Raw genomic sequence first — 12,573 nt, 5'->3', positions numbered from 1 at the left:
GCAAGGGGCTTGATAGTCAGTGTGTGTATCCACGTGGTGGTCTATGGATCAGTGGAGCTTCAGCCCTTCACATTAAAAGCCTTCTGTCATTCAGATTGTTGCGTAATTTCAGCTGTTGACGGAATTACGTCATAAATCCACCGGGTCAAGACATCAGTGATTTCCACTCATGAGGAATAAACACAGTTAGATGATTTATCGGTGCAGTTTAAAGGCAGTAGGATTTTTGAATGTCAGACAGTAACAGTGTGTCGTATTCATTATAAAAATCAATAACTGTTTTCTCGCTTCTTGATTCTTGTTTGTTGTTTTGTAGAAGAGCAGTGTTAGCGCCACCTTGTGGCATTTGTACTATTTTTACCTGAAGTCACAATCAGACATCACAGGTAGGTCTTCACATGCAATGAATTTGCCTTGGTGTTTTATAACATATAAATATAGTAAGAGAAAAAAACACTACTAGAAAAAGTACTAAAGTCAAGAATCATAAATAGAAAATAGAAAAAAATACAATTAAAACATGTAAACTATCTCTGTTTTTTAAATGAAGCTGTATAATATTTGAAACAAAGAGGATTGAATGTGCAAAAGTTCACATAAAGTATAAAAAACATGTGCAATAATTAAAATACTTATGATACTTACACACTGTTGAATCAATAATAAATGGTGGGTGGATAGATAGATAGATAGATAGATAGATAGATAGATAGATAGATAGATGTGACTTTTTCCTCATAGTAACCTCTAGATGGCATCCTGTCATAATCAACAACAGGCACGCGGGGACTTCCTTCAGCCAATCACAGCTCCGACCAGTTTAATAAAGTTGGCTCTTTTTTTTCTCCGCCGTGTTAGTTCGTGTTTCGAGGAAAGCAGCGGCTCGGTGTCGGTGCTGTAGATGTGAATGCACAAACCGGCTCCGGTTATGTGCAACACACACCCGCTCAAAGCGAGAGACGCGAGCAGAAAGAGCCTCGTGTGAGAAAAGAAGATGTCTCTGTTGCGCCTCTCCATCGCCATAACTCTCGGCTTGGTGTGGTGTTTTTCAGACTGCGGCCGCACACTGACACTGTACTGTGCATGTTTCCTCTTTTGTTTCGTTACTCCACTGTTGTTCGTTAACAGTGGACGAGAGAGCAGCACTCAAACTGACGAAGACACGAATGGAAATCCTCCCCAGGTATTAAATACATTGTTGTCGCTTTGTCTTTTATTGCAGGAAATGGTTTCTCATACGAGCGTTGGTTGCATAATCAAAACGGAGTCATGTTTTAATGAGTTAAATATTGGATATGTGAGCGTGAGATGCATTATTAGAACACATGATACCACTTTAAATAACATTATGTGCTTAAATGAATGAAATAAGTCTGTTAATTAATGTATTAATAATAATATGTAAATTAGGATAACTTGTCTTCCTATTTTTCAGGCCAGTTTACACAAACATCTGAGCTGTGAGATTAGTATAAGTACTCTAATATTAAAGTATTCTCATCCATAGCCCGAGGTGCTTTTTTTTGTTGTTGCACTGAGGCCTGAAGAACTTGTTTCTACTCATTACAAACATCGCTGTCACCCAGGGTTCAGCACTTGTGGATGCTGAAGTTTTCTCTGTGCTCATAATCTCATCGCTTCCTGGCATGTAGCTCAATAGTTTTGTGTTTTCCAGAAAACAGTCGAGGGAGAGTTGTCTGGTGACTTGACGGATGGAGAAAGCAGCCAGCAGGCTGAAGAGTCTCGCTATCCACATGTGAAGACGTCTCTACAGCAAGGTGAGACATGTCTCACACAGCAGAAAAACGCGTCTTTAAGTGGCGTGAACACATCTGGCTTTACAGTTCAGAAACGCTTCTCATGAAGATGTGAGCGAATGTTTAAACGATAAATAAATAAAATCAAGGTTGTGCTCTTGACTTTAGGGTGTTTTGCCAGCAAATTCTACGTCTGTTTTGACTTGACACAGTTGAAAAGGACAGTTTTTGCATAGACACAGCTGCAGCTGGGTCTCGTGTTACATGAGGCGAGGAGGGGCTTAAAAGAAAGGAAGAAAAGGATGAAAAACACACCCTCTCAATAGATGGGTTGGCTGAGATACATTAAGCAGGAAATGAGATAACTGGTTTTCATGCCTCATCAGTAGCAGTGTTTGCTTTGTCTATTTGTGCTGCATTTTTTGTGCAGTTTGTGTTAGTCTTTGAGATTGGTATCACAGCTCTGAGCTCAGTTTCCTTCTATTTCATGACTTCTACATTTACAATTTGTCTTGGCTCAAGTCAGACCTTGAAAAACATTGAAAGACTGTAGAATGGAGAAGGTAAAATAAGCTTTTTGCAATAATTTGGTCATGAAAGCTCTTCATTTTGATAGTATGATTATGGTTCATTACACCTCACTATGAATTCCTTCCTTTGTCTTTGCACCTTTTCAAACTGTCCTTGCAGTTTGATACATGACAACCCTTTTTCCAGCACAAACTCGGTCGGAGTCTTTCTTCTCATTTTGCCAATTGACCAAAGTATAAAGCTGTCTGTGTAGTTTATTGTATAAAAGTGTAGTGTAAAAATGTCACTAGCTCTTATAGAAATATACAAACATTTAATCTAAATTACTCAAAATATGATCATAGAACACTTTATGGCTGTAAAAAATGTTGTTGCACTATTTATACACACAAATATATCTAAAATGTAAGACGTATAACTATAACACATTTACATTTCGTTTTTGTGCTTTTTTTCATTGAGTCAGTGTATGCCTCCAAGTCATTGAAAATATGAATAATTCATAGTTCTTAATAAAATCCATGGTCTACAGACATAAATAAGACCCTGTGTGAAAGCCCCACGTCAGCGCTTTTCAGCTGGTTTTCTCAGCTTTTCTCTACGGGATGTATAAATAACATTATGTTGCTGTAAATAAAACATGCTTTCCAGAGGGACCCGTCTTCATCAGGTTCAGAGGGAAATCCTGTCATATTTGTGTTGCGTTTTGAATTGAATTGTTTGGACAGCAGCTCTGCACCGAAGTGTTAAATACAAAAAAAACACAGCTTGAATTTCACCAAACGAGCTTTAAAGTCGCTCCTCCAGTTTGATGTTCTGGAGGAGAGCGTAGGAGTTCGGTGTGAATGTGAGTTTCCCTTTGTGCCTGCTGTCCTCAGTGTTCGAGTGCGCCTACGCCCAGCTGGTCCTGCCTTGGTACGACGTCCCCGAGCCACGCCAGCAACAGCCTCTGCACCAGGTGCTCAGCAGGGAGTTGGACTTCATAATCGACCGCATCATTGAGAGAGCCAAAGACTTTGATGTTCGCCAGGCGGTCGTGGGCTGCGTTCGTATTTTGACCCAGCACTTGCATAATGCGAAGCAGTCTGATGGGTGAAACTTTTTTTTTTTTTTTTCTTTCTACAATTCATGCGGCTTCAGTTACTCTTTGCACTCGGTTAAGTGTCTGAACTCTATAAATACCTCCATATTTTTTTTTACAACCTATGAATAATTTACCTTTTTACAATATCGTACCTGCAGTGACATCCTAATGGTTGTTTTTGTGCTGAATGGTGTTGCAGATTTAGATCAAGTGGTTGTCACACAGTGGGGATAAACATCTATGATCCAGCATACTTACTGTAATGATCGCCTCTCGTTTGCTTTCTGTTTCAGGAAGCTGTTGTTCAGCTCCAGAGCAGAGATCGCAGTTCTCAGACGGTTTTCTGAGACTCTAGTACGTAACCTTTTCCCCGAATCTCTCAGGGGTCCAGAGGTCAACCGCTGTGCCTTAAATGAGATTATTGCTTTACGGGGTAAGAGCGCGTTGAATTCTCTTTCTGTGTGACTCATATGTAATCTCTTATTGTCAGTGGCATTGTAGAACTGAGGACATGGACTTCCGCAGTGAATTGCCAGTTCCCTTTTAGGGTTTTGTCATTTTCTTTCGAAGCAGATAACATTTCTTATCTCATGGGAGTTGTTTTTTTTACAATTATGCATGTGGCTCAGTTAAAATAAGTGATTTTGACGGCTGTAGTTAAAACTTTATCAGCATGTCTTCATTTTGGCAGCTAGAAACGGCTCATTTCTAAGTATAAGCGTTGTTCATACATAGATACATAGAGTGTTTGCAATAATTTGGAACAAGTGGGGAATTATACAGGCCTTCGCTGTCACAATAAAAATTATGATCCTGATTTTTTCCTAATATTGTGATGTATTGTACCACTCAATTACACAAGATGTTAGAAGTCATAAGAAATGTTTCAAGGGGGCTGATCTGCAAAATTTATAGTAATATTTTGACATTTTGGGAAATAAGAGTACTTTCTTTCATGTACGAATTAAACAAACAAGTTACACTATGTGTACGTTTGTGAGCTTTAGAGGTGCTGGTAGTTGGATTTTGTTATCCTTGTACAGAGACAAGCTGGCTGTTTCTAGACTTTTATGCTAAGCTAACTGGATGCTGCTAACCTGTGGCAAGAAAGCAAATTGGCATAATTTGGAAAATGTTAAACAATTCCTTTTTAAAACCTTCCATTAAGGACTCAATTATTACTGATTGTGCAGCTGTGTTAATAAGACACAATATAACTCTATATAACAGATCATATAAAAAATGTTAAGGATAACACAAAGTCACAGGATAACCACTGTGGTTCTCTTCATAACACTCATTACAATCTGTGAATTTGGTTACATGTGATGAACAGAACTTGTATGATGAGTGTGTTGGCTGTTTTTCTTCAGGGATGGGTCCGTTGGTGACATGGCTGTCGGACCCCGACAACCTGAACCAGCTGGTGGTGAGCCAGCTGGACAGCGTGACCCCCAAAGGCTGTGAGGAGGAGCTTTGTGGATCAGACCCGGATCAATCCTCTCTCGCTTCACAGGAGGGCGAAGGCGAGGCCAAGGGCAGGGAAGAGTGAGTGGCTGTCATCTTTTGCTCCCCGCTGGCTCCACGTCGTTGTAGTGAGCCTCAAAGCAACGGCTGTGAGAGCCACCTTCTGCGTTTGGAAATTGGAACTGACCTGGTTTTGTTTGATGGCTGTTTTTTGATTTCTTTTTCTTTTTTATTTCTAGGAGCTTAGAGGGAGCAGGGATTTCAACCGCCAGGATCAAAACCAAATGTAAAGGTGTGTTTTGTTATTTGAGTTGTTGTGATTAAAAGGATGTTTGATACTTGAACTACAGGATGTGGTTGTAATCTGGTTTTCAGCTTTGAGTGTGAAAGCGTGTTAATGGTCTTGAGAAACGCAGATGGAATGGTTTGTGGGTGTTTGGAGAACAGAGGCCTTTGCTTGCTTAACGTCTTGTACGACAGTTTGATGAATAGCAATGTGTTGTCTGCTACGTGACATTATACTTTTCTCCACCAGCCTGCCTTTCAGTGTGTAATTAATCCCCTGTTTCTTGTTTGTTTTGTTTGTCGGCACGGACAATTACACAAACACTGAGATGAATGCCAAATCATTTCTGTGTTGTCTTCAAGCATCTCTTTGTTTTGCAAACAACCCAACAGTAATGATGACTAAATAAGACTGGATTATGCCGTGATGATGAACCCTACGATGTGACAAATATGTGCATTTTCTGTAATCATCACATCATGTATTCTGAAACAATAAATAACAATTTGTCATAATCTGTAAGAATTAATTAAATCTGATGGCATATTTGTCATTATCAGGCCATCATATTGATTATAACATTAAATGTGTGATTGTTAATTATGCTTGCAGTGCTTACATACCTAATAAATCTGGTGAATAGTTTTTATCACAAAATATCCAACTGTAGTGAGGCTAGAAAGTTGCTACACTTCATCACAGTGCAGAAAAAGAAATGCAGGTTTACAGTCAAAGTGTTGTTAAGGTCAAGGTAAAATGCATTGCTATTCTCTCCACGTTCAGTACTCCGTGTATCAGACAAGGACATTGTGCTTCTTCAGTGCTGTGGTATAAACAATAAAGAAGGCATAAGAGATGGTTTGAAAAAAGAAACCGGTAAAGTACTGTTAACACAAGTTGTGGAAATGTCTCTGACCTTTATCATGTGGTTGTTGTCGTTTCCAGCTAACAAGTTAAAAGAAGGATGGGCTAAATTTGTGGACAAGATGAAGTGTAAGAAGGACAAGATGAAGAAGATGGAGAAGGAGATGAGGATCACGTGGATCCAGGGAGACGGGTCCAACGAGGACGATGTCAGCAGCGGGGAGGGCTTCGTTCACATCCAGCAGGACTTTGACGGGGTGAGTCCGCTGCACATACAAAGCAATGTATTAAACTGCCAAGATGACAATTTGTGGAACGTGACGGATTCATTCTTGCTTTTTTTTTTTTTTTTTGGGCCATCAGGAGGACAGTGATCTGGAAGACTACTTGACAACCGTGCAAGAGGAGATGATGGAATTCAAGCTTTCGTATGAGATGTGGCGCGTCGGCCGCTGGGCTGTCAGCATTCCTCATGTGAGTTATAAGTATCGGTGACAGTGTGGAATGTCCTACAGGCTTGTTATCTGTCCGCTGAAGCTCGGCAAAAGCTTGTCCTGACGGTTTGTCAATGTTTGAGCTCGAGTCCACTGTGTTGTAGGCCGAATGGGAGGATGAGGAGCTAATCTTCACCGTTCACCTGGAGGAGAAGGGAAGCCCTGAGAACCTCCAGTGGGACATCAGGAAGGCCTACATGGAGGTTGTATACTTCCGCAACAGATGGCAGGTAAAAGGCAGATGGAAGGACTTGTTTTGTTTTTATTTTCTCGTTTTACATATCAGTTTCTGATATACACTCATTGTCAGTTTATTAGGTACACCAAGCTAAAACTAATTCAGTCCTGCAATAAATCAGGAGTTTGTGGTGCAGTTCAGTTGTATTGTGTGATACTTGTTGTTTCTATTATTTTGTCCACCCCATTCATTTCAATGAGGGCAGTCTAACAGAAATGCTGTATAATGCTTCCTCCAAAATGATGCTCAAGTTGAATCGGCACAACTTTAAAAGCTCATTGACTGTTGTATTAGACTGCATCAGTTTTAGCCAAGTGTACTTAATAATAAACTAGCAAGAGAGTGAGTAGAAGTTTGCTGTGTTGCAATACTGTGGACCAACTTTAACCTTTTTGGTATTTTAAGATTTTCTGAAAAACGACAAACTGTATAGGTGAGCAGAGGACTACAAATCCTTTCAATGAATTAAAAATATAATCTTTGACTTAAACTGCAAGCTAGCAATTCAGCCCATCAGGGAGATTATGCCAATTTGCTGACATCATTATAATTATTATCCAACATATTTATGGACCATTTACAGTCACAGTTTCAGCCTGGTGAGCAGATTAGTGAAGAGAGTGAGTGTGGGACTGAAGGATGAGAAGTGTGTCCTTAGATCAAATGTGTATGAGGTCCCCTGGTAAAACTAGTGCTGTACTGATGGGGCTTTTCCTTTGCCTCCAGAGAAAAGAGTTGTCGCTTTCTGTCTATTCAGCATGAGCCGGGGGAGGGGGAGGGGGGAGGCATTGTTGTGAAAACAAACCACAACTGCTTTCTTCACAAATTCAACTTGCACTCATATGGGATACAGTTTAAAAACGTTTGCCAGATGTCAAAAACAGTGGGGTTGACCAAGCACTATTTTTTAATTTTAATTTTAATTTTTTCAGGACTCAACCAGCCTGCCCACAATCGTGGCGCTTGAGGAGTCGGAGATCAACGGTGAGGTCGAAGAAGAAGCCAAAGCATCAGTGGAGCACTTCCTGCAGGTGAAACACATCAGAAGATTCTGCTGACAGATAAACACTTGCATCATAACTTCGTGACTCAACATTTTGTGGTTTTCTTTTCCAGGAGTTAGTTTCTGATAATCTCATCGGCCCCACTCAACCGGTTTTCCAGTTCCTCTGCCCTCTTGACAAACTGCTGAATGAGGAGGAACATAATGGAGGCGTGTGGGGCCTTCTGAGCGGCTTGGCTTACTTCCTGACTCCAGGTCAAGAGGAAGAGGAGGTAAAGGTTCACATATCTGGTCTGAAAGAATGATCTGGTTCACTGCAACCTTGGGTTTACTTTTGTACATGTATTCCTGTCGGTAATTGGAAAGATTGAGCTTTTTCTGAAATCTGTGAATGCTAAAAATATTCACGTCTCATGGAACAAGCGAGACGATCAGACAGGGTTCAAACAAACTCCCAAGAGAGAAAAGAGACAAATGGTAAATTCTTTACTCAAACTGTCCAGCGTAAACAGCCTTCAGTTTACAGACCCTGGTTCAGCTTTGACATATTTCCCATGGTTGTGTGCACATACTTCTTTTGACTTGTCTGATCGTCTGACTGCTTGTTGCCTTTTTATGAAAGAAAAGGAGATAATAATGCCATCCCATAATTCTTTGCACAAGCAACATTTAAAGCAACACACCATTCATTAACATCCGCCGTCAGTTGAAAACCTACTTCTTGGAGGTGTGATTCTGGTTTGGGCAAGAATAATTCTTAATTGAATTGTACAGCCTTGAGTTTGTCGTTACTCATTTTCTGTACGTTTTGAAGGAGTTGCTTTAAAACGGTCATCGTAGCATAAAAGTTCAGTCTGGTTCTATAGCACTGCGTTTTTTTCCTACGTCCTTATGAATTGTCCGTCACATCTTTCCTTATGACCTCATGACGTTTTCCATTGAGGTCAGGGAACAGTGTTTGTGGAAAGTCATTGGACGTCATGTTCAACACAGGTGATCTGTAAAAAAAACAAAACATGAAGTTTGAAGCTGACATCACTGTGCTGTGTAGTACTCCTTGTAAATAGTAAATTTACTTTATGTGCCTCTTTTTAACGTGCACCTTTTTTAAGTCTTACTGACCCGACATATGGATTAGTTTAGCTGCCGGTGTCCTCTGTACCATAAAGGCAGCTGCCTCTGGGTCAGCTGTCACAACTTGATTGCTTTGCTTTCCTCCGCAGAGCTTGAGCCCTCAAACAGAAGCCCCTAAAGAAATCATAAAACCATCTCTCCGTCCAGAATCGGCAGCTCTGCCTTTAGAAAACCCTGATGCCTTTACTGAGGAAGGCAGTGAAGTTCACGGTGCTTCAATCCCAACTATTGTTATCTCCCAATATGGTTCTCCTGCAGAATGGCCTGTAGAAGCAGAATCTCCCTCTTTTGTTCACTCCGACTCTTCAAACGGAAACTGTTCCCAAGACAAAACGGAGGACTCTGATAATCCTTTAACCTCTCCCTTTAAAATGATTTTCAAAGGACTGACCAGATCCAGGTCACAAGAGTCTCTGGTCTCGACAAAAAACGCCAGAGACGAAGACCCACCTGATTCAGCCTCTTTGCAGCACAGCTGCCAGAATGGGGACATGCAGGGGAGTGCATTTCATTTCAGTGCAAGGTTAGATAAAATAGGTTTCAAGATGTCAGGTGGAACCATCAAGACCAGGGGGAAGGACCAGGGCTCTTCATCGAGAGGGGAGGACTCCCAGTGCCAGAAGAGCCAAGTCAACCAGGAGCAGCTGGAGGCGACCAAAGCCATATTTGATCTGCTGAAAGAAATATCTGGTTTGTTCGATGTTTTTATCGTTCACAGCATTAATAGCTTTAGGATCACACCAGTGTTTTTTGTATTTTGCAGGTTGTTTTAAAGCAGGCTACAGCTTTTTAGATTGATTAATGCATGTTTCCTGAAGTCTAGACAGTTGTCTTAGTTGATTTCAGCACTAAAAGAACATCAACCTGTAGATGTCTGACACTCGCCTGACAAAGGTAATCCTTTACAGTAGACATTAAGTTTATTTTATTAATCATTATGTGGCATTTTAAGGTGAAAGTGTGGACTGTTATTAGTCTTTTGGGTGGTTGCATTCGTGTGCTTCTGATGAGCTCCAACAATCCAGGTTTGACAGAAGACGACTATAAACAAACATTGATGTGAGGAAAAGGATCATTATATTTCTTATAATTTAATGCACTGACAGGTTTGTCTATGTAGATACAGGTTGTATAATCTCTAAAATACTGGAACGGTTTACTAAATGATTCACCAGCTTCACTGCATGAAACGATAGACAAACCAAATGACTAGATATCTCACGCAAATGTCAGATCTTATTTTTATTATTTTTTTACATTGTACTGAAAATAAACCAAAAACCAGTGGCTCACTGGAAGGTATGAAGAAAGCGCTAACAGTCTAATCATTTGATAAGCTATAGATAATCGTTGGTAGTCTTGTTAAACCAGCATTTATCTATATTTTTACTGACTTACTTACTGACATTGACACTGATATGTAAGAAAAGTATCTAACACTGCCCAAATTGCGGAGAATTGACAAGTCAAGTCCATTTAATTTGCCTCTGAGGCCTCTTCACAAACATACAGCACCCTCTTACCTTAGAGGGCTGATTTGGATGAGGGAGAACACACCTAACTGCAGCTACAGAGCTGTGTGAGCTTCAACATTCAAAAACACTGGAATGGTCCATTTGTTAGGATATTATCAAAGGTAAACCTAATACTCTGTCTGTCTTATAGGAAACTCCATCCTCATAAACATATTTGATGCCATGTTGAAACCCGTTATGCCCATCTTGAAAAAGTGAGTTTGGTGCTGACTCTCGAACCTTTTCCAGAGTTTTGTAGTTCACTTGGATCCTTGTCTATAGGAGTGACTTCTGATTTTATTCTTCCCCAGAAAAGTGAACTCTTTCCTCCACAAGTTGAACCCGACAGAGTTGCAGATGGCCGCATTGATCGACACCATGCGGAACAAACAGTGGCCAGATTCTCAACCAGCAGCTCCTCCTCCGATTCCTCGCACTGACGAGCAGAAGAACGAGACGAGGGAAAGAGCGCAAAACCTAATCAACGCCAGATGTAGGTGACACCTCTCTGCACCGGTGGGAAATATCTACCCGTTTCTGGCCGTTGATAATCCATCTAAATTCAATTTCTCTGCAGATTCAAACTATCTTGTCCTGAAGAAGACGGACGTGGAGACGGTTTTTAATCTTTTTCAGAACAGTAAAGAAAACAAAATGTTGGTCTATGTGAGTTTTCAACATTTACTTTGTCACCATCCCTCGTTTATTGCATCTAATTTTCACATTTTATTCAACATAATTATACAAACCTTGTTCTGATTGCATTTTTATCTTTCATAACAGATGCTTCTGTCTTTCCTACTGAGGGAGTTTCTCCCCAATGAGAATTCCCTAAATGTGAACACCGCTGTCTTATCGAGAGTGACCAACTCCACCAACTGATCTGTGAATCCTTGACTGTGTTTTTAATGGTACTTTCTCACATTGTTTTTAGAATATCAAATTATTTATTAGACAACTTAAAATGCCTTAAAATATTTGTGACCGTTCCTGTAATACTGTCATTTATACCTCATCATTCTTGTAAGTTGAATTTAAATGTGTGTGAAATCAGAAACATTCTTTTTTTAGAGCCAGCTTTGCATATTGTAAAAAGGAGAAAACAATGTTAATATTTACGTTTTGGATTGCACCGTTCACATCTTGATTTTTACATTTTCTAAAATATTTTGTCACTTTGAGCACTTTTGTATTTTCTGAATTCTTTTTTTTACCTCAAACTTGATGTAGTTGAATATCTCTCAATTACCAATCAACTTAATCTGTCAAAGTAGACAATACCATTATCAAAGGAAACTGTAAGTAACTTTACATTTTTAAAATAAAATACTTTAATAAAGAGGGTTTTTTTTCTGCTTATATTTCTGGCATCATGTATTTAAATGAGTTAAGACTCTTATTTGCTTTGAACAATGTTGGAGTAGAAGACAATCCAGCTGAGGAAAATGGTTCATGACGTATTAAAAATAATTTATAATAATTATATATGATAATATGCAAGCGTTTACATTTTTCTACTGGATTAAGATACAATCAAATACATTTGCAGAACAATAAAAATGATGCTGATTTAAAATATACTATAGAAAAAAATCAGAAACTTGAAAAAGATTTAGCCAACAACTTCAGCCATGTCTCTATAGCCCTTAATGGAAATGCGGTCTCAAATGCTCATGCTATTTCATTATGTAAATGTGACATAATTAATTACAGGATTATCCTGCTCCAGTTCACAGGAAGGCGATTATCAAAAATGACTAACTCATGATTAAAATGCTAATGTCAAGGTGAGCGTATAATCTGTGCTTTAAAAACTTCTTGCCAGACTTCATCCTATACTCATTCATTTTGGTTGTCTAAACATTGTTCAAACTCGGGGTCAAAGTTGATTCTTGACCCTGTAAGCAGCAGTTGAGAAAAGCTCAGAGGTCCATTTAGTGCCTATTCTGGTGCTTTCAATGGGACCTCATCGAGATATGGAATCCGTCCACTAGTTGTCATGGAACTGCAGATCCTTGACTTTACCGATGAAGATCAGTGTGATTGAGAGTCCCAGAAAAGCTACTAAAAAGACCTCTTTCTACTAAACACAATAAAGGTTGGAGACTGAGGTTTTTATCGCAAGCATCTGTGAATCTGTGTAAACGGTATTGGACAGCAAAGTGAATGAATGACTTACAAATCAAGAAAAAGTTTAGATA

General features: G+C 39.6%; 1 protein-coding gene across 1 annotated transcript; it reads left to right on the top strand.

Moving 5' to 3' along the window:
- The first annotated feature begins 824 nt into the window (after positions 1-824).
- Positions 825-11,731, top strand: si:rp71-46j2.7 (sorting nexin-25). The gene is made up of 16 exons (XM_068715000.1): positions 825-1,183; positions 1,676-1,778; positions 3,167-3,380; positions 3,666-3,805; positions 4,746-4,920; positions 5,079-5,131; positions 6,071-6,246; positions 6,353-6,463; positions 6,588-6,713; positions 7,654-7,752; positions 7,838-7,996; positions 8,948-9,548; positions 10,524-10,587; positions 10,684-10,865; positions 10,950-11,038; positions 11,156-11,731. The coding sequence occupies exons 1-16, from the start codon at positions 995-997 to the stop codon at positions 11,252-11,254; spliced, it is 2,580 nt and encodes an 859-aa protein (XP_068571101.1). The 5' UTR covers positions 825-994; the 3' UTR covers positions 11,255-11,731.
- The last annotated feature ends 842 nt before the right edge of the window (positions 11,732-12,573 follow it).

The sequence above is a fragment of the Cebidichthys violaceus genome, unplaced genomic scaffold (assembly GCF_023349555.1).
Source record: "Cebidichthys violaceus isolate CVI_PGR_0920_01 unplaced genomic scaffold, fCebVio1.0.p SCAF_2, whole genome shotgun sequence".
Lineage (NCBI taxonomy): Eukaryota > Metazoa > Chordata > Actinopteri > Perciformes > Stichaeidae > Cebidichthys > Cebidichthys violaceus.
This window is presented reverse-complemented; position numbering and strand designations above follow the sequence as displayed.

Coding starts and splice junctions, on each gene's coding strand:
- si:rp71-46j2.7 (XM_068715000.1), top strand. CDS start 995: ATGTCTCTGTTGCGCCTCTCCATCGCCATAACTCTCGGCTTGGTGTGG. Junction 6,464..6,587: donor GGGCTGTCAGCATTCCTCAT/GTGAGTTATAAG, acceptor ACTGTGTTGTAG/GCCGAATGGGAGGATGAGGA. Junction 10,866..10,949: donor AAACCTAATCAACGCCAGAT/GTAGGTGACACC, acceptor ATTTCTCTGCAG/ATTCAAACTATCTTGTCCTG.